The 22,743-nt window shown below is 31.4% G+C and overlaps 2 protein-coding genes across 2 annotated transcripts; both read right to left on the bottom strand.

The window, feature by feature from the left end:
* Nucleotides 1–13,470: 13,470 nt before the first annotated feature.
* On the bottom strand, nucleotides 13,471–14,636 carry LOC129286768 (germin-like protein subfamily 1 member 7). The gene is made up of 2 exons (XM_054922790.1): nucleotides 14,475–14,636; nucleotides 13,471–14,188 (listed from the first exon to the last, which is right to left on the bottom strand). The coding sequence occupies exons 1-2, from the start codon at nucleotides 14,596–14,598 to the stop codon at nucleotides 13,641–13,643; spliced, it is 672 nt and encodes a 223-aa protein (XP_054778765.1). The 5' UTR covers nucleotides 14,599–14,636; the 3' UTR covers nucleotides 13,471–13,640.
* Nucleotides 14,637–18,442: 3,806 nt separating this feature from the next.
* On the bottom strand, nucleotides 18,443–19,559 carry LOC129286831 (germin-like protein subfamily 1 member 18). The gene is made up of 2 exons (XM_054922899.1): nucleotides 19,394–19,559; nucleotides 18,443–19,231 (listed from the first exon to the last, which is right to left on the bottom strand). Exons 1-2 carry the CDS (start codon nucleotides 19,515–19,517, stop codon nucleotides 18,684–18,686), a joined length of 672 nt encoding a protein of 223 aa, XP_054778874.1. The 5' UTR covers nucleotides 19,518–19,559; the 3' UTR covers nucleotides 18,443–18,683.
* Nucleotides 19,560–22,743: the final 3,184 nt, after the last annotated feature.

The raw sequence follows: 22,743 nt of genomic DNA on the forward strand, positions 1-22,743 counted from the left end.
ATATTTGGACAAGCTCTCTCAAGTCATGAATAAGTGTTTAGTTAAATTAATTGCTCAATCTCTTGTTACAATTAATAAAACTTAATTTTAAACACCAATCCTAATGTGGCTATGTAAGGCTAGCAAGTATATCTCTATCTTACTAGCAAAACCATCCATTCAACATGCAAATATTAAGTTCTTACACAATTTTACCCAAGTTCTACACTCAACCTAACCCTCTCAAGCATCAATTAAGTGAACCCAACATCTAAATGGTGGCCAATCAAGTAGAAGCATTAAGGAAAGAGTAAAACAAACACATATATATCATTAATCACAAAAAGAGAGGAGAAACATAGTGTTAATCCATACAAGGGTTCCAAATAATCCTAGAACAAAGGGTTTAGCTACTTATAATTATCCACAAGCTACAAATATACCAAATAAGTGGACCCATTTCAGATTACAAGAGAGGAAAGGGAAAAGGAATAGAAAAACCAAAGAAAATGAGCTCTAAATGTCTTCAAAGCTTCAATCTCTCGATCCCAACTCTTTCAATGCCTAAACCCTAGTACAACCAAGCTCTAAAAGTGTCTAAAAGTCTCAAGAATGCGTTCTGGGTCGAGCTCACAGCTTATATGTGTCCTAGCCAACTAATTTCTGATAAATGAAATGCAGCATTTTTTTGACAGCAGCGAAAGTCGCAAACGAAAGTCATGACTTTGGGACGACTTTGGTAGTTTTGCACTGTTTTTATAGCTAACGAAAATCAATCATTTTGCTCTTGATTTCTTCATCCAAAAGCCTTCCATAAACATCCACAAAAGCTCTAAAAATGCTTCTAATCAAAACTTCAATCAAAATGACATGAAATTAGGCTAAAAATATCAAATTAAAGCCAAGAATACAAGCCCAAAACAAATTGCACATTTTCCTAATTTGAGCAATAAAAACATATACAATTGAACCAAAATGGATTAGTATCTAAGGAAAATGTAATGAAATAACATGAACTTTTAGATGTTAACAGACTTAAAGGAATGATTTGACAAAGTCACAGGATCACGCATCTTCTCAATTCATCAGGAAATTAACTTACTCACTCAAGGTTCGCTCTTAATCTCTAGCTATTTCACAAAGCTTAAGGAGCTTTGGGAGGAACAGTCGGCCCTGGTAATAATTCCTACCTATAAATGTGATGCATTAAATGTGTACGTAGAGGTGATGCATCAACAGTGATTGTTGCAATTTCTTATGGGCCTTAGTGATCCCTACAGTCAGGCTCAATCTTAGATCCAGTTAATGACCCCTCTGCCCATGGTAAATTAGGCCTACAGCATGATTATGGAAGATGAAGCACAAAAGAATATTGCCAGATTAAATAAACCTACACTAATGGAAGGCAATGCCATGGCTGTGGGAACGGGTTAAGGACATGCTAATTGAGGATGTGGACATGGGAATTCTTCTTTAGAGTGTACATATTGCCACAAATGAGGACCTATCGAGGAAAACTACTATGAAATTATAGGATATCTGGAGAATTTTAGAGGAAATAAAAGCAAACATCCTTAAGAAAACAAATCAACCCAAGTGAAGGGTGAGGCAGCTAAAGGAGCTGATGATGGGGAACAAACAATAGCACCCACATTAACTCAAGAGTAGTACAAGCAGATTCTTCAATTACTAAAGAAAGATTTAGAGCCTAATGTGCATGTCCTTACTTGTACAAGTTTGCATAATTCTTCTTTTTAGGCCTAGAACATGTTGAACACTTACATGGTGAGTGATTTAGGACTTTTAGACTTCTATAAAGAATAGTCTAGATGTGTGAAAAACATTAAAATAGCTAATGGTCAAAGAGTCCCAATAAATCATATAGGAAATGTTACTATAGAAGGAATAACATTAAGAGATGTCCTGTATGCACCTGAATTGTGTTTTAACTTAATTTCTATTCCTAGACTAACAACGGAAGAAAAATGTCTAGTTGCTTTCTTTCCTAAACCTTGTTTGGTGTAGGACCTTCAAGGTGGTAGGATGAAAGCAACTGGCAAACTGATAGAGGGTTTATATTTTCTAAACATTAATAATCATGTTGCTAGTGCTGCTGAAAATGTTGTAAACAATGGCTTGAGTGATGAATGGCTATAGAACTATAGATTAGGCCACCTTTTATTTCCTGTTATGAGATATTTGCATCTATTAAGAGACGATACTCGCTTGAATAATAAAGTTTGTGAGACTTGTGTTCAATCTAAACAAACTAAGTTCCCTTTTCATTCTAGTTCCATTAAAACTTCTTTCTATTTGAATTATTGCACGTGGATGTATGGGGACCTTATAAGGAGCCCACACATCAAGGACACCAATATTTCCTTATGATAGTGGATGATTTTTCTAGAGCAATGTGGTTGTTCTTGTTAAATCATAAATATGAGACTGTTGGTTGCATTAAAAATTTTGTGGCATGTCTTGAATCAATTCACTATACGTGTAAAGAGAAATAGGACTAATGATGGAAAGGAGTTTATCAATCATAAACTTAGAATGTTTCTTGAAAGTAAAGGAATTTTACATGAAACCATCTGTCCTTATACACCTGAACAAAATAGGGTAGTGAAAAGAAAACATAGGAGCATTTTACAAGTTTCTAGGTGTCTTATTTCATAGTGTGCTTTACCTATTCAATATTAGGGGGAATGTTTAGATGGTTGCATGTTTGATAAATAGAATTCCATCTAGAATTTTATAGTTTAAAACTCCTTATGAAATTGTTTATGGTAGAACACTTGATTTTAGGAACCTAAAAATTTTTAGTTCACTTGCATTTGCCACAAATTTAACTATTAGTAATAAATTCCAACCTAGATTTGATCCTTGTGTTTTTTTAGGATATCCAAAAGGACAAAAGAGATTTATTTTTGTCATGCCCCAAAAACAGAGGGTGACCAGCACAGGTGCAAACTACATTACGCATTCCCGTAAGCCTTAACATGAAAAATTAATCTGCTTTCTAAAAAAAAATCATATTATATAGAAATTATAACACTTTTACTATTAACTGTCATAAGAAGACTTTAACATTTTTGTAAAATTTTTGGCCAAACCTCTCCTATAAATAGGATCTCCTGGAAATTCTACAACAAAATTTTTCACAAAATACAATATCAATTAGGAGCTTAGCTCCTTCCAGCTAGCTATAGTATATATAGATCAAAATAAAACACTAACAACAATCTATGTGGAGCACTAATCTTTCTTTTACATCAAACATACATACAACTAATATATTTACATCAAAAGTAATAGTACCAATCAAAATTTCCAGTCAATGTAGCTATATCGCCTTTCAGAAGTTGATGGTAAGATTAGCTTCAGCCAACAAATTTGAGATCAAAATAAGTTTTTCAGTCAATAGCATTCCTAAAATAGAATTTAAAATTTTAAATTAACAAACTCAAATGATGGTGTAAATAATTAAAAATAATTGAACAAAATAAATTTGTAAATCTATAAGTCATAACCATAATGGTAAAATGAGAGTAATTTGAAAGCAATTCATTTTTTATCATGCTTAAAGAAAACTAGTTATTCACACATAAATCAGAGTAATATAATTGCTAGCCAAAATCATGTAAATTTTGAAAATACATATTAGTCGACATTTAAAATTTTGAGAACTCAATAAAATAAGTAACAAACATAGACACATAGTCCACGAAGATAATAACGAAATGCAGCTTATGCCACGACAACAAATGTGGACACACAGTCCATGAGGGTAAGTAACCAAATGCAGCCGAAACTATGAAATAAACGTGGACACACAATTCACGAGGGTAAGTAACCAAACGTGGCTCAAGCCACGAAATCAAATGCAGGTACAAAGCCCGCGAATATCAAATGTGAGAACAAAGCTCACGAGAAATACTAACTAGTGTTTAACCATAGCATGCTACGGGCTAATGGAACTACCGTTAGCGGTAGTGTTCTATTTAGAATCCTCTTAAAAATCACATTTTAAATAGGCAAGAAAAATAATTATTGCTGTAATAAAATTACCATTCTCAATGCCAAACTCGCATGAATTGTTTCAAATCTCAAAATTTGCAAAAATCATACTTTATAGCTAATATACCAAACTTTCAATAATTGAGTAGCTAATACATTTCAAAGCTCAACAACCATACAAGAATGCTTTCATCAATCTTAGAAATACACTTTTAAAAATAAATAAATGCACATATCATAACTCATTTGTCCTTCATTAATATTTCATAATTTTCAAAATTAATGTAATTCATAAAAATAAAATATTTCAGTAAAAGACTATTAAAAATAAATTAAATGGAATGTTATTCACTTACTTGTCGGAGTTCCAAATTTCCAAAGATTTTCTTCCTTTAATTCTTGTCAGGGTTTTGTTCTTTTGCCCGCCCTATAAGAATATAGATAAATATAATCTTAAACACAACTCCAAATTAAGCATCCCCATCTAAAATTCAAAGCCAAATTTATGATTTAAAATTGGCCCAGGCATTATCATTCGTCCTTATGACTTCCTCCATAAAGCTTTAATCATGTCATTCCAATTCTTTGGGGTAAAATTTTCTATTAGGCATTTTATCAAACACCATATAGGCATAATTTACCAAGCTAATATTAATATTTTCCTCATAAATTTTAGCTTCTCTAAACCTTACAATATCACTAAGGCAATCGTTTTCAACCAGAACCTCAATCTGCAACCTCATCTTTCTCTCTTATACAACTACCATTCCCCTTTAAATTAAATTCCTCCTTGATATGCATGCTCATACAGCCACAGAGAGGCACAGGGAAACTAAATTTACACTACTTCAATTCTCAAATCACATATATACATATATCATTACCAAGTTCAAATCGGTTTCTAGATCATTTAACTTAATTTATTCATTTTCTCATCACACAGCATGGCAGTGACAAAACCAGAACATGCTAACCTTCTGAAATCTCACACACACAGAGCAGCAGTAGAAACCTACACTCACAAGCATAGCTAAGTCAATAATAAAAGGATTGAAGCTCCTTACCTCAACCCAGTTAAGTTATGCAGTGGCAAACGACCAGAGGGAAGAAAAGAAAATCTTGAACGCCGAACAGAGGAGGTGAAGCTCGGTGACTGACCCTCAACCAGCAAGCCCAGTTTTGCATGTTTCTCTTCCCATAGACAGACTTAGATTGCCACATCAAGAGTAAGATGAACAAGAAGCATTTTAGCGTGCATCCATGAAGACGAGCAGAGAAGAAAAGTACAGCAAAACAGGGAGAAACTCACGACAGTAGCAAAGGACATAGCGGTAGTGCTTTAGCGGTGGTGACTGGCATGAACGATGGCAACTCTTAGTTAAGAAAGAAGAAGACAGTGATTTGATGGGTGATAGGGCAAAGGTTCGGTGCAAGTTTCGCAACTCTCTCTCTCTACTCCAGAATGATTGCCAAAGAACGAAGGAAGAGTTTAAAAAATATCTGATTGTAATAAAGGTAGTTTGGTAATTTTACAATGTAAATCCGCAAAGGAAAAAAAATGAATTCCTCATGGGCTTGCTCAGATTCGAACTTGGGACTAAGTGAAAGTATACCAGCATAGCTACTACTGCATAAGCTTCCCCTATTGGCATCATTGTCTCAAGATTTAATATAAACACACTAAAAACAAATTATCATATATACATTAATTTATTTTATCAGGGTTATCATAATTTTGTTGACTTTAAGGAGTAATCACATCTTTATTTCCAGGCATGTTAGGTTTGTTAAAAGTAAATTTCCTTTTAAAGATGCTAGAAATATTGTTCACAATAAGGCAAAATAATCCTTTGATAAAGTGTTTTGGTATGACCTTGATTAATTACATTCACAAAAATTGAATGGTAATTCTTTGATTATTGAGCCTGATGCAGAAAATTCTTTAGATATGAATGAGTTAGGAGAACCACATCCTATTTTTGATGATAATTTTATTGAACCTCACACTTTAGAACAACATAGAATATGGCCTATTAGGGAGAGAAAAATCCCTATATGGACCAAAGACTATGTTTGTTTAGCTTGTACTTCTAAAGTCAAATTCCTTATTGAATCATATGTATCTTATGATTATGTCTCTCCATCTCATAAATGTTTCCTCTCGTCTCTTGATGTTGACATTGAACCTAGAAATTATGAAGAAGCTATTAAAAATAAGAAATGGGTGGAAGCTATGGATGCTGAAATTAAAGCCTTAGAAGAAAACAAAACCTGGACTATAGTGGATTTACCTAAAGGTAGAATACCTATAGGCTCTAAGTGGGTATATAAGATCAAACATAAGGCTAATGGAAGTGTAGAGAGATATAAAGCTAGATTGGTAGCAAAAGGGAATAGCCAAAGGGAGGGGATAGACTACCAAGAGACTTTTTCACATGTGGTAAAAATGATTACCATTAGAACTGTTCTCGCTTTGGCTGCTTAACATAATTAGTCTCTAAATCAAATGGATGATTTCAATGCTTTCTTACAAGGTGATCTTGATGAGAAAGTATATATGACTATCCCACAAGGTCTTCTTGGTAAGGGAGAGACTAAAGTATATAGACTCTATAAGTCCTTGTATGAATTAAAGCAAGCATCCTATCAATGGAACCATAAACTTACTTAAGCACTAAAATTGGGAGCTTATAGTCAAAGCATGCATGATTATTCATTGTTTGTTAAGCACTTTGATGATGGCATTGTAATAATCCTTGTGTATGTGGATGACCTATTAATTACTTGGAGTTCTAAAACTAGTATTGAACAAACTAAAGATTTTTTGTATGGTAAATTTAAAATAAAAGATCTTGGTCTATTAAAATATTTGTCATGAACCAGAGGAAATATATGTCAGATTTGTTATTTCAAATAGGGATGAGTGGCTGTAGATCATTTGTAGTGACCTTAAATTTTAAATTAAGCAAATTTTTTTTATTTTATTTACATAAGTTTTATAGCATGTAGAAAGTGATAGTTTAGAAAAATTTATACTAGAAATTTTCTTAAGGATCCAAAGTTCAAATTTTTTGAGTAAAAGTTTGGTTTTAAATTATAGAAAAAATTTGTGTCCTTTTTTGTAATTTTGTTGTTCCCTTTCTTGTGATTTCTCATGCTCTTTCTTGCAATTTTTGCCAATACTTCTTTAGATCAGAATTTATCTCGTTCATTCCAGAAAACAGAATTTACCACCTTCCCAGTTGACTTGTCATGAGGCACATGCTCCAACTTCCATCCTTGCTGCCTGTTATTTTTGTTCATATATAATCAATAATTAATGCATAGTTTTGAATATTTGACTTCTCGAACTTTTCTGCTTTCGTTGATAGACGTCTCTTTGAGCTTTGTTACACATAAGAAAAGTATTGCTGAGTTGCTTACTGTTTTTGTTCAGTTTTTTTTTTGGTGCTTTTGTTTCTCATTCCTTGTTTGCTTGAATATATAATTTATAATTAATTGGTAACCAACTAGATGAATTAAGGGAGATCAATCGAATATATTCAGGATTTTAAGTTTGACATTTGAGTTGAATTTTTTCATCGGACTTCTTCGCAACTCTACGACTCAATAATAATATAACATAATTTATTTACAAAACTTTGATGCAACAAAATATTAAATTGTTTCTAGTTTTTACAGTTATACCAAATATATTTTTATCTAAGACCTGTTTATAATTTTTCTAAATTTTTTGTTGGAGGCCACGATGGAAATTTTAAAAAGGATAATTACATCAAAGTCCCAAATGAAAAGATTAATTACCCAAATGTTATTCACTTCTAAATACAAAAGATTCATAAGTAAATGAGACTGAGGAAATAATTAATTTTTTTATATAAGAGCTGTTATAATTTTTTTAAATTTTTATCTACCACAAAATAAATTGATTGTTTATTAGTTATGAAGTATCAATACTTCTAATTGCTTGACATATTCGTGTCAATATTATATCTGATACTAATATATGCTGACATTTCTTCAACATGTATCTTTAATGTATCAAAAGATTATTGTTAATTAAAAAATATTTTTAACTTTTGATACGTATGGATACTTTGAAATTGATAGTCGAAACATCAAAGTAGATACTTAAAGGCACTTTTTTCAAGATATTAAATTTTGTTAAAGATTATCATATTATTTTTTCCATTCCTACTATCTTTTTATAATTTGCTTATAAAATCAAATATTAAAATTTCTTAAAAAATGTCTCTTATGGTTCCAAAAAGAATTTTCCATGTGTCAAACATGCACTAAATGTTCAGTACAGACCAAGCTTTTTCTTTTTTTTTTTGGTCAAACCTATACCGACCAAGTTTAGTTAAAAAAAAAAATGTCTCAGCAATTGACCGGAGTAGTAATTGATTTATTCCTTGGAGGAAGCAAGTTAAGATTTGGTAAAGTCTTTCAGTCTTATTGTTCACCCGCTACGTGCCATCATTATCATCTCAATCGTTTTCTTCACGTCTGTCCCCCTGTATCTCTCCTCTATCTCTCAAACACTTCCATGTCCCCATGACCCTTTCTTTTTACTATTCAATGCATAGTTTATAGATAAAAGACAATACGTCTTAAACTTATTAGTAATGTGGCTCTTAAATTTAAAAAATAGTACAATCTGAACCCTATTATTAATAAAAGTTAACTTTAATTATTGGTTAATCAGAAAAAGATAAAAAAACTTCAAAAATTATAGAAAGGACCGATAATATTTTCTTGGTCCTTCTATGTAATTTTTTGAATCCTTGTCTGTAATTTTTTGATCTTTTTTATTATAATTTTTTAGGCATTTTCTGGTCAACTAATAGTGAAAATTAACGTTATTAATTGTAGGTGTTAGATTGTATTGTTTTGAAAAGTTGAGGGAGAACAATGTATAAAAAATAAGTTTAGAGTCTCAAACACTTTTGAACTTATAGTTTATGGGCTAATATGTTGTCTTACCCTAATAATATTGCTAAGTTGCTTGCTATTTACAGGGAACGGCAATTGAACACTTTGTAAAAAATTTAATATAAAATAAAGACTTTGACTTTTAAATTCTTGAAATTTGAATTGTAAAAAAGATCATTGGTATTTTTCAAGGGTCCTTACTTATTTGTCATTCCTTGTTTATTTTTATGTAAAATTTAAAAGGTAGATAATTGGTAACAAACGAGAGGAATTATTAAGGGAGATCAATTGAATATATTCAGAATTTGAAGTTTGACATTTGAGTTGATTTTTTAATCGGTCTTCTATCACAACTTTCTATCAATAATGTCTAACTAATTTTATATCGTTATAAGTTTGGTATAAATATTTACAAGTTTAGATCTATTAATGACTAAAACAATTTATAAAATCATAACTTTCTAAATTGCAGGGGCAAATAAAGTAATTTCATTCAAAAATATAATATTAAAAAAGTCTCTTAAGACATGTCATTATTACATTTCACCGGATCAAATTATCAATTTTCTATTTCAAAGATATTTATCTGTCATTCTCTCGTGATTTTTTTCATTGGTCAACTTCGCAACTCTAGGCCTCAAGTTACACGCACAACATGCCCTGCATTTTGTTAGACTGCCCACATCGACTAAATCCCCAAAAATAATCGAACCTCTTTAAAGTTAAATACGTATTGAGCTTATGATTAATGCAATTTCTTTTTTGTACACAAAATTAATGCAATTACATTATCAAATCAATAATTTTTTGGCCTGGGCTAAATAATTAATTACATATAATATGAAATTAAAGACTCACACACCTGTTTTTAATAAATATTACTTGTATGAAATATGAAGAAAATGATGTAAAGACTAAAGAGGGAAACATTGGCGATTCTACCAGCAAGGATGATCAGAAGAAAAAATAAAAAAATTAAAAAGGTGGACTTTATATATATAATTTAAATATTACTTTCTTCCCTTCCTCTTCTGGAAGTTCATTTCCTGTCTTGAATTGATCAAATTTGGTTTTGTAGGCACCAGTCGTCATTGTTTTTTTTCCTCTAACAGCAATGAACGAGAAATTATAATCTCACTCAAGCACGGTATAGTTAACAATAACAAAGTAAAACATTTTAATAAGTAATTAGGACTCGCAGTTAAAATCATGGCACAACCCAATATATGACGTTATCCATACTCCACCTAATAAAAACATGTCATTCATATTGCTAAAAATATAAATTGATTTTGCCATTAATGATGGTAGAGAGAGAAAAAGGCAAAAAAAAAATAAATAGCCTTTCTATTGTAAAAATAAAAAAATAATGACACATATTATTAGATTAGATGAGTGGTCCTTGCAAAAATTTCTCCTGAAGATGAATAGATAATTATATGCATAGTGAAAGGAATGAAAATATTAAGGTCCATGATAGAAGATGAATAAAATAGGAATTTTTTTAATTTTTTTTGTTTTTTGAGCCATGAATGACAATGGAATTCGGATAACCAAGAATTAGGAAGAAAATGAAAAGTTCATGAATGCTATGCAATACAATGTTAATATTTTGTTAGGACAACCATAAAAGTCTAGTTTTATAGTCTATTACAAATATTTCATAATCATTAATAAGAGTTAAGTTTCATGAAAAGAGCTGGTTCCTCACAATAATACAAATCAAGATTCGAATCCTCTCAGGAAGAACTGTCTACAAGTAATGTCCAACCATGTTTACACTTCATAATTAAGAAAATACAAATCATCATCAATAATTAGCATACTAAAATAAATAAGCCAGCGAATATTGAACTTATAGTTACATTGTGGACTGTTCACATTCAAGCCTTTCGATCAATTATCAATATTCTGGGTGCACCTATACAATGTAGTACCAAATGCTAATGATTGTACCAGAATCCTAAGAGTTTTGTCTCTTCATATCTATTTTTGCACTTCCAAGATTGAAGACTGCAATAATATCCTAAAGACAGGCACAAGAAGAAAAGGAATAAAAGTACTTCAGATGTTAAGTAACTAGATAATGACAATTTACATGCATGCATGTAGGCTTTTGTCTAGCTTCTATTTTGGTCAATAGAGATAGAACGATGCCTGGTAGGCTTCACCACAATATGGAAGCTCGTCATGTTGGTGCTCTTTACTCTCACACAATAAGAGTTGTTTTCTTGGTCCTCACCACTTGTACAGCAATTGCATATTCCTTGTCTTTTGCTTACCCCACTTTTAAGGAAGATGATCTGAAGCTGGAATGTCTTGATTTATTCACCTTCATGGAACAATTTGAGTGCAGGTGGATTGGATCGAGATGATATTTACCATGTTGGACGAGTCACTGGCACACAAAGGATGCAACTCTGGGATAAGACCTCAGGAAAACTGTGACTTCGACTTCCAGGCAAAGTTCTCTGTTGCCTTATTAACAAATGCGAATCATTCTAGATGGATTTCCGTTCTTCTTAGCAGAGCCATTTCAATGGATATTGAGGAAGGAGATGGTGACCAGATACTGAAATCAGCACATCATTTTGTTGTCGAAAGCTCTGCTCAGATTGTCCGTCATATATTATTTTAGCATTTGTGCCACAGACGACAGTTAAATTATTTTGAAGTGATCAGGAAGAGGATCATCTTGTCAATTTTGCACCACATAAGCCATTTGTTTATTATGTAATATTTGTTCCGTATAAAATGCCAGTGTTCTAGGTCATGCCCTGATTAAGCAGTGGATGAATTAGTCTAAATTGGGGTAAAGTTTAATTACATCCGATTGAACCTCATAGGATTATTTCCCAGTCAGAATTATTATTTACATGACCACATGTTGTATTTCTACTTTATAATGCATGTATTTAGAATTTAGTACTGCAGGTTATATTTATTCAAGTATTATTGAGTGGCTCTTCTAATATCAATTTTTTTTTTCAATTAACAATGTTCGAATTCTTGACCTTGGTTAAAAAAAAGCGAGACGCTTCCACTCAACTCTCTCATTAACATATTTTTTTTATACTGTTCTCTCCAATAATTATTTAGTGTGATGCCTAAAAATGACTCAAACACACACGCATGTTCCCCCATGATCCTTTCTTTCCACTATTCTATGAATAGTTTTGAATATTTGATTATGTTAACTTTTCTTCTTTCGTTGACGTCGCTCAGTGCTTTATTGTGCAAAATAATAATATACTAATAATATTGCTAAGTTTCTTACTATTTATGTTCACAATTTTTTTATTAAATTCTCTCTCTCTCATTCCTTGTTTAGAAAAGTCTACGAGACTTTTCTTCCCTTCTTTTAAAATATAAATTTATAATCGTTAGGCTACCAATGTTAATTTTAAATGCAAATTGCACGTAATTTTCTGTTGATGTACAATTCTTTAATTTTCATTTTTGCACATGTATGTGTATACACACACGTAAAGTCATAACTAACTCTATCTGCACATACTTGAGAAGGTTTATTTTACACCCAAAAAAAAACAAGAAGAAAAGAAAAGAGAAAGTGGATAGAGGAATGGATTAAGTTTCGGTACAATATTGACCTAAACAAAAGTTCACATCCATCAATATTTTCTCGCTGTCATTACATAGAGTTGCTATAAAAATGTTTATGTGATAAAAACATAAAAGGATCAAGATTTACTAAAGGACATGTGAATTATCTGAGACATGGAAATTTTTGTTGAACTTGTTACGGGATTGTTAAAATGTTTTCGTTTGTTATTTATGACATCGGTCATTAAAATGTTTTCACTCAAGTAATAAGAAGTACGTATGAGGATTTCATCATTTTCATTATTATAGAATATGAATTATTTTTAGTGGGTAATTAGGATTAAACACTATCATCATTTCCAACACGAGCATATCTAGTTATGGTGAAATTTGAAGTTGAAGACCACAATTAGCACCGTGGGACATAGAATAAATTAAAGAGAAGAGGAAAAAAAAAATCATTAAACATGATTAACTTTTAAATGTTAATCACAATATGCATAGTCATTGATTAGTTTTCTCCTTGACTTACTCGTCGTCGGATGATGCGCGGATTTATTTGCATTGGGGCACGGAAAAGAACAGAGAAAACAATATTGATCTGATGATGAATTTTTTTTTTTAACTAGTGAATGTACTAAGCCATTGCCTATTTATATGAAACAAAATAATTAAACTTTCAAGAAACGAAAGATAGTAAAAATTTAACTATCATTTATTTCTTATAATTTGTTTATTTCTTATAAATTTAATTTGTTCAACAATCATTTGTTTATTAGCTATCATTCGTTTCTCATAAATAGGCCCAGGGTTAATAGTTTTGGAAAGCAGAGAATAATATCGGGCTCGTATGTAATAGTAACACGTCTCTAACCTTGAGTTCACACAACTGTATATAATTTTTTTGAGGTAAACACTACGAATTCTGCAAGAAATTAAACCAAATCAAATTCAAACAAAGAAAAAGGTACAATGTAAACCAGAATTCATCATATTTATTTAAGCAATATATAATTGAAGTTACATGAGGAAATATAATTGCTTTTGCATGCATTATATAATTGAGGTTACAACATCAACCTGCATGCATCATGCATATTTATTTAAAGTAGAATATAATTACGGATCGGTAGTGGATGGTCTGTTTAGTTATTGTCGTACCAAGATTGCTTTTGAAGAGAGTCAATTATTTTCTTGTCAACCTGGAATGCCTTAGCGAGAACATCAGGAGAGATGAGAGGATTGGATTTAAACAGAGCATTAGCAATGGTAATGACTCCTGGATTTTGGCTGCTAAGACCGGCAATGGCTACAGCATTGTCATGCCCAACATTGAGTTGAAAGTGAATCTGACCAATGGGGAACACAAACACATCTCCTTTGTTGAGGACTTTGGTGAAGAGGGTGTTATTATTTTGATTGGAAGCCACAAATCCAACCAAGAGAGTTCCTTCGATGACGATCAATAACTCAGTGCCTCGAGGGTGAATGTGAGGAGGATTCAAACCGTATGGCGCAAAATCGACACGAGCAAGGGAGATGCCAAGAGTGTTGAGTCCTGGAATTTCTGTCACAGCCACTGGAGTCACTTGGGAGCCTAATGGGTTGGATGTGTTCCCCGGCGTTACGTGGTAGAAGAAGTCTTCTGCTTTGACGAGCTTGGGGTCTTTGCAAAATTCCCCATTCACGAATACTGCACAAAATTCACGTGCAGATGCCCAATTAATAAGTATAGCCAATAGCCTTGTATGCATGCTAACTTATTGGATCCCAAAAAAGGACTTTATGTGAGTGTAGAGGGATATAGAGCGACAAAATAGCAGGCCAAGCCTACTTTTAACAATCTCTGTCTCTCATAAGGATTGACCTCTTTAGATATATCCCTCAACATATCACGTAAATTGTCACTTTTGGTTATCCCAGAGATAAAATATGCATGTTATCGTGTGTGTGTGTGTGTGTGTGTGACTTGTGTGTACCTCCAAGTTTGTTATCTTTGAGAGCGACACAAAAATCTTGGAGAGGGCTGGGGTCATAGGCTGAAGCAACGGAGGAAGCCAAAGCCAAGAGGGCAACGAGAGAAATCACAAATGAACTTTTCATCTTTGAATTCTCAAATCCTTAATTTCTTTGATTTGTGTTTGTTGTGGCAAAACGCATTTGTTGTGACGTATTTATAGCTGGAGGGAGGAGCTACCATTTTTGAACTGGTATCCACATTTTTTTTTTTGATAAGACCAAAGAATTGGTGTTCGCTTTCAGTTTCGACTTAATCAAAGCAAATGCGTAAATCAATTATTTTTGGAATTGGTATTGATCATTCTTAGTTTAGTCTAAGCCGTGCGTTCTTTAACAACTACTTAACCTCCCCGGGTTCATTTTTCAATAATCAACGTCGCTGTAGATGTTTCACCAAACACGTATTGCCACTTTCTCTTTTGTTTAATTAGCTGTGTTCCCACAAGAGGTTTCAGATTTACTTGATTCCATCGGCCTTTTTCACAACGCTAGGCCTCCAGTTTACAGCCATAGCATTATTATGTTTAGTTAGCGGAGTAATAAATGTTCTTTAGTGGTCCTTAATTGTGATTTTCCCAATATGAAATTAGTTCATTTCTTGGAGATGAATAACAATTTGAAACCAAACTACGAAGGGAAAATCACAATCAAATATTACTGAGCAACATTTATTGCTTTGCAAGACCAAATAATTCTGATATTGTCCTGCAGGACCAAGGAACCAAATAATAAATGTTGTTCAATGGTCATTGGTTATGATTTTCCTAAACATGAATTTGAAATAAATTCATTACCCAAAAGGATATGAAATTTCAGTAAAGGACCAAGGTTTCTTAAATTATTTGACATTTATATTTCAAGATTTAACCCAAAAAAAAAAAGTTTGAAATATCTGTAAAATTTAATTTTGTAATATTATTACTTTTATATATTACATGATATCAATATCAGCTTTTGTTTATCCAAAAAAAAAAAAAATACCATCTTTTGTAATATCATAGCCCCACTGCTTAACCTTTAATCCTTTTTTAGAATTTTAGAATCACTTGGTTCCACAATTGTAATTCACCATTTTGTCTCAAATTAAACCATATATCATCGCCTCTATTTTTTTTTTAATACTTGTGTGTATCCTTTTTATAATAAAAGATAACTGTGAAAGTAATTTTAATCTCAAAATTATTTTATTCATTTTTATTTCGAATACCGAATATATAAATGGACAAGATTTTGGCTTCATTATGTTAATACTATGGCTTGAGCATGGCGTGACTTTCTAGAATTAGCTTGACGCTTAAGTAACAAGTTTTATCAGCATCAGTTTTGCTATTTCAATCATTTAATATATTATTAGAATCAAATTAAGATTTTAATGTGAAGAGGGTCCCTCTAGAGCGACTTCTTCCTATCTTCCTGATGTAGAAAAATTCAAGTTAGTAAATATTAGTATAGTTGGTGAGGACTTGATTTATATAATTTATAAAATCATGGCTGAATTTAAATCTCACTACAATTGTGATAATCTTGCTAGTAGGTGATCCGTAAATATATTTGTAAGAATTCTCCAAGTCCAAAAGAATGCTATGGGACTTCTTGAAACTCAACATCACCTAAAATTTTTGTATAACTAAAAAAGACAAGGTCAAGTAAAAAAAAAATTGCTTGTACACACTTATTTCATAGTTGATTATACATCATTAGTAGAAATTAAACGTTGGTTGGCACCATCCTCATTTTAATTTATCAAGCTGTAACAATTGACCAAAGTAGAAAGTTCGATTTAAATATATGACTAAATTACATTCATATATCTGTTTATGGAAATGATCAACTCTTTGAATTTGTCAACGCTTCTTTTGCATAATCAAGTAAGACCAGGATGAAGTGATGTGGAATGGATCCGTCATATATAAAATTTTTTTGGAAAACCCGGGGCATAAAAAAATATTATGTTAGAACTTAGAATATAGAAGACTTGAAGGCACAAAAGTGTAAGAGCTTGTTTATTTTTGTTCTATTTTTTTATATAAAGAAATATTTTGTAAAACCAATTTTGAATTTTAAAAAAATGAAAATCCATTTGATTGTATTAATTTGAAAATAATTTTAGAGTTTAAAAAAGACCAATAATGGTGGTTAAAAATGGTTGATGATGATAACTTATGATAATGGTTGGTCATAACTTAAGGTAGTTTACAATTATTAAATGTGATGTACTTTAAAAATAAAAAAAGAAAACAAAAATAACTCTAATTAAGTTGCTTTCTTTTTATTGGTTTTTAAAAACAAAAAATTAGAACAATTTTTAAAAATATTTAAATTCAAAATACTTAACCAAATGAATATTTTTTTTTGAAAAAAAAATTTTTTTTTTTTGTAACATAGAAAACAACAGCCCTGGTTATCTAAAGTCCTAGGGCCTAGATAAACTCGTTTATAGATCCCTAGCTATGAACAAGCACGATAAGAATTGATCAAACTCTTGTAATCTATGAGTATTCATTCAAACATACAAAAGCAGAAAGTGTAAAATTTGCAATAAATTCAATATTATTCATATATTGAAAATAACTAATTACATCTTGATCTTTAAATAGACAAAGTTTCCCAAATGACTCTGAAGAAAAAAATATATTCTAAAATAAGGGGATAAGATGCAATCTACAAAAGTTCGTTTAATGGTATGCATGTATGTATGCAATAAAAAAGATATTAGTATTTGGCATTCGATATATTTAACATAATAAAACCAATTTTCATCGAAAAAAATAATAAAACCAATAAATTTTACAAGATAATGACACTTAATAGATAATCTAAAATATTCCAAATCTGAAAAATCCTAATTAAACAAATAAAATACAAAAATAGAGTAATAAAAACCTAACTAACCATGAGACATAGTCATCAAGCATCTTAATTCTTCGCGGCCTCCTTTAATTTAGTCATCATTGGACCTCCTATTTGTTTACTTCCAATTGCCATCTGAAATTTGCAGGCCACATGTGTCATCTTTTATCACACAAGTGCCCTGTAGAATGTTATGTGGGATAGGATCTCTTGAGCTTTATAACACACACACACACACACACACACACACTCTCTCTCTCTCTCTCTCTCTCTATTCTATTAAATTTTACATATATGATTATTTCAGCTTTTCTTCTTTCATTGACGATACTAAGAGCTTTTATTCCATTCATGAAACGAAAAAAAAATTAAAATAAAATAAAGTTCATTTGCTTACAATGTGTGTGTTCAGTATTTTCGTATAATTTCTCCCCTTTTAGAGAAGTCTTCTTCCCTTCTTTAAAAATTTAAATAATTTACAATCTCATTTTAAATCCCATTTGTACGTAATTTTATGTTGAAGATTAACACTTCAATTTTCATTTTGTTTCACACATGTATCTGCACGCTCGCACTCCACCTAAAGTTACAAAATTTATTTATTTTTTTACCATCAAGCTACAACTAACTTTATTTGTATTTACTTGAAGAAAGTTTCATATATAGATGTGTGTGTGTGTGTGTGTGTGTGTGTGTGTGTGATATTTTCATCAAATAAATAAATAAAAAGGTGATAAAAGAATGGAATAAGTTCAGACACATTATTGACCATGATAAAAGTTCTGATCCCTCAACTTTTTTCTGGCTGACATTACTTTTTGGTATATATTACTCAGTTCAAATCCTTTTCAATATTGCATAATAAAAACTAGCATCACTGGTTATTTAATGATGATTGAACATTAATACTTATCATCAACAATAATATTATATATATCTTGTCGGCATTCTGGCAGGGAAAAAAAAAAGAGAATTAATACAAGATTCTTTTTTTTTTTTCCAAGTGCGAGTGGGATGTATTTGTTTGCCTGGAGGAAGGGAAAAGAAAATAATACTAAGCACACATGAAACGTACAACTTTGTCTCGCAGAACTGTAGTTTTATTAAAGTGGGTACACGCGCTCAAGAGACATGCACGTACAGGAAACCAAATGAATGAAATTACAAACAGAGAACAAGGTACAACGTAAGCCTGCGGGTGTATTAATTATTTACTAAAAGATCTAATTGGAGTTGGACAATGAAAAAGCTATAATTGGAGTTGTATGAAACAGAAATCAACATGAAATAGAATTACGGATAGGCACTGGATGTTCTGTTTAGTTATTGTCATACCAAGATTGCTTCTGAAGATAAGCAATTATGCTCTTGTCAACTTGGAAGGCTTTAGTGAGAACCGCAGGAGAGATGAGAGGATTGGATTTAAACAGAGCATTAGCAATGGTAATGACTCCTGGATTTTGGCTGCTAAGACCGGCAATGGCTACAGCTTTGTCATGCCCAACATTGAGTTGAAAGTGAATCTGGCCAATGGGGAACACAAACACATCTCCTTTGTTGAGGACTTTGGTGAAGAGGGTGTTATTATTTTGATTGGAAGCCACAAATCCAACCAAGAGAGTTCCTTCAATGACGATTAAGATCTCAGTGCCACGAGGGTGAGTGTGAGGAGGATTCAAACCGTATGGTGCAAAATCAACACGAGCAAGGGAGATGCCAAGAGTGTTGAGTCCTGGAATTTCTGTCACAGTCACTGGAGTCACTTTGGAGCCCAATGGGTTGGATGTGTTCCCTGGCATTACGTGGTAGAAGAAGTCTTCTGCTTTGGCAAGCTTGGGATCTTTGCAGAATTCCCCATTCACAAATACTGCACAAAAGCACAGACACATGAACAATCAATTAGTAATCTTTGAAGTGAAGAGAGATGTATAGAGAGAAAATAGTAGGCTCCATTTTTAGCACTATGTCACTTTTGAAGATCCCAGAGATACAATATGCATGGCATTATATTATGTGTGCATGTGTTTACCTCCGAGTTTGGTATCATTGAGGGCGACACAGAAGTCTTGGAGAGGGCTGGGGTCATAGGCAGAAGCAAAGGAGGAAGCCAAAGCCAAGAGGGCAAAGAGGGAGATCACTAATGAACCTTTCATCTTTGAATTCTCAAATCCTTAATTTCTTTGAATTGTGTGTTTGTTGTGGCAAAATGCATTTGTTGTTGTGATCTATTTATAGTTGGAGGCAGGAGCTGCCACCATTGAATTGGTATTCACTTTTAATTAGTTTCGACTTAATCAAAACAAATATATCAATTCCTGTTTGAATTGGTATTCATCCCTCTTAATGAGTTTAGTCTGAGCCCTTCTTTACTAACAAGTACACCTCCCCAGGTTTATTAATTATTTATTTTAATTACCAACCTCGCAGTTGACTTTCCATGAGACACATGGGCCAACTTCCATCCTTGCTCTCTCTGTTTGTTTTTTTTTTGTTCATATATAATCAATAATTAATGAGATTTCAACAAAAGGAATTAATGGATTAATTGAATTAATTAAAATTATTTATAGTCGATGAATTGAGCCGTTCATTAATATACTCCCTCCGGTCTTATATATATAATTGATTTCTAGACTAATTTTGTGATACTAAGTATAATTCACTTTGCAAGAATTTGCGCAGCATTAATTGCTTTATTTCAACTATGTCATTATTCTCAATTTTCAATAAGTAGATAAACAATATTTCTTTTTTAAAATAATTATTAGGGGTAAAAATAGACATCAAAGCAATTTTTAGACCATTTCAATTAGGTAACAATTTTTGGACCATATTTAGACCATTTCAAAGCAATTAATTAGTTAATACAAATAATTTAAGTAAGAATAGATTAATAAGTTAAGACTTGGTAAAGTCATCCAGTCTTCATCTGCGGCCAAAATTGGCATCTCAATTGGTTTAATTTCTTCACGTCTCTGTCACTCTCTCTGCTCTTTCCTCTGTCTCTCAAACACACGCATGTTCCCATGACCTTTTCTTTTTTTATATGGCCCATGACCCTTTCTTTCTAGTATTCAGTGCATAGTTTTTAATATTTGACTTCTTGAACTTTTCTGCTTTCGTTGATGGACGTCTCTTTAAGTTTTGTTACACATAAGAAAAGTATCGCTGAGTTGCTTACTATTTTTGTTCTCTTTTTTTTTTGTGCTTTTGTTTCTCATTCCTTGTTTACTTGAATATATAATTTATAATTAACTGGTAACCAACTAGAGGAATTAAGGGAGATCAATCGAATATATTCAGGATTTTAAGTTTGACATTTGAGTTGAATTTTTTCATCGGAGTTCTTCGCAACTCTACGACTCAAAATAATAATATAACATAATTAATTTACAAAACTTTGATGCAACAAAATATTAAATTGTTTCTAGTTTTTACAGTTATACCAAATATATTTTTATCTAAGGCCTGTTTATACTTTTTTCTAAATTTTTAGTTGGAGGCCACGATGGAAATTTTAAAAAGGAAAATTACATCTAAGTCCCAAATGAAAAGATTAATTGCCCAAATGTTATTCACTTCTAAATACAAAAGATTCATAAGTAAATGAGACTGAGGAAATAATTAATTTTTTTTGTCTAAGACCTGTTTATAATTTTTCTAAATTTTTATCTACCACAAAATAAATTGATTGTTTATTAGTTATGAAGTATCGATACTTCAAATTGCTTGACATATTCATATCAATATTGTATCTGATACTAATATGTGCTGATATTTCTTCAACATGTATCTTTAATGTATCAAAATATTATTGTTAATTAAAAAATATTTTTAACTTTTGATACGTATGGATACTTTGAAATTGCTAGTCGAAACATCAAAGTAGATACTTAAAGGCACTTTTTTCAAGATATTAAATTTTGTTAAAGATTATCATATTATTTTTTTCATTCCTACTATCTTTTTATAATTTGCTTATAAAATCAAATATTAAAATTTCTTAAAAAATGTCTCTTATGGTTCCAAAAAGAATTTTCCATGTGTCAAACATGCACTAAATGTTCAGTACAGACCAAGCTTTTTCTTTTTTTGTTTTTTTTTGGTCAAACCTATACCGACCAAGTTTAGTTAAAAAAAAAAATGTCTCAGCAATTTGACCGGAGTAGTAATTGATTTATTCCTTGGAGGAAGCAAGTTAAGATTTGGTAAAGTCTTTCAGTCTTATTGTTCACCTGCTACGTGCCATCATTATCATCTCAATCGGTTTCTTCACGTCTGTCTCCCTGTATCTCTCCTCTATCTCTCAAACACTTCCATGTCCCCATGACCCTTTCTTTTTACTATTCAATGCATAGTTTATAGATAAAAGACAATGCGTCTTAAACTTATTTTTTTATAGTAATGTGGACCTCAAATTTAAAAAATAGTACAATCTGAATCTTATTATTGATAAAAATTAACTTTAATCATTGGCTAATCAAAAAAAGATAAAAAAACTTCAAAAATTATAGAAAGGACCGCTAATATTTTCTTGGTCCTTCTATGTAATTTTTTAAATCCTTGTTTGTAATTTTTTGGTCTTTTTTATTATAATTTTTTAGGCATTTTCTGGTCAACTAATAGTAAAAATTAACGTTATTAATTGTAGGAGCTAGATTGCACTGTTTTCAAAAGTTAAGGGAGAACAATGTATAAAAAAAAAGTTTAGGGTCTCAAACACTTTTGAACTTATAGTTTATGGGCTAATATGTTGTCTTACCCTAATAATATTGCTAAGTTGCTTGTTATTTACAGGGAACGGCAATTGAACACTTTGTAAAAAATTTAATATAAAATAAAGACTTTCACTTATAAATTCTTGAAATTAGAATTGTAAAAAAGATCATTGGTATTTTTCAAGGGTCCTTACTTATTTGTCATTCCTTGTTTATTTTTATGTATAATTTAAAAGGTAGATAATTGGTAACAAACGAGAGGAATTAATAGGTAGATCAATTGAATAATTCCATAATTTTAAGTTTGACATTTGAGTTGATTTTTGAATCGGTCTTCTATCACAATTTTCTATCAATAATGTCCAACTAATTTTATATCATTACAAGTTTGATGTAAATATTCACAAGTTTGGATCTACTAATGACCAAAACAATTTATAAAATCATAACTTTCTAAATTGCAGGGGCTAATAAAGTAATTTCATACAAAAATATAATATTAAAAAAGTCCCTTAAGGCATTACTGTCATCATTTCATTTCACCGGATCAAATTATCAATTTTCTATTTCAAAGATATTTATCTGTCACTCTCTCGTGATTTTTTTCTTACTCAACTTCGCAACTCGATCTAGGCCTCAAGTTACATGCACAACATGCCCT

The sequence above is a fragment of the Prosopis cineraria genome, unplaced genomic scaffold, assembly GCF_029017545.1.
Source record: "Prosopis cineraria cultivar Desert tree isolate PC_DT_omini unplaced genomic scaffold, ASM2901754v1 PC11, whole genome shotgun sequence".
Taxonomy (NCBI): Eukaryota; Viridiplantae; Streptophyta; class Magnoliopsida; order Fabales; family Fabaceae; genus Prosopis; species Prosopis cineraria.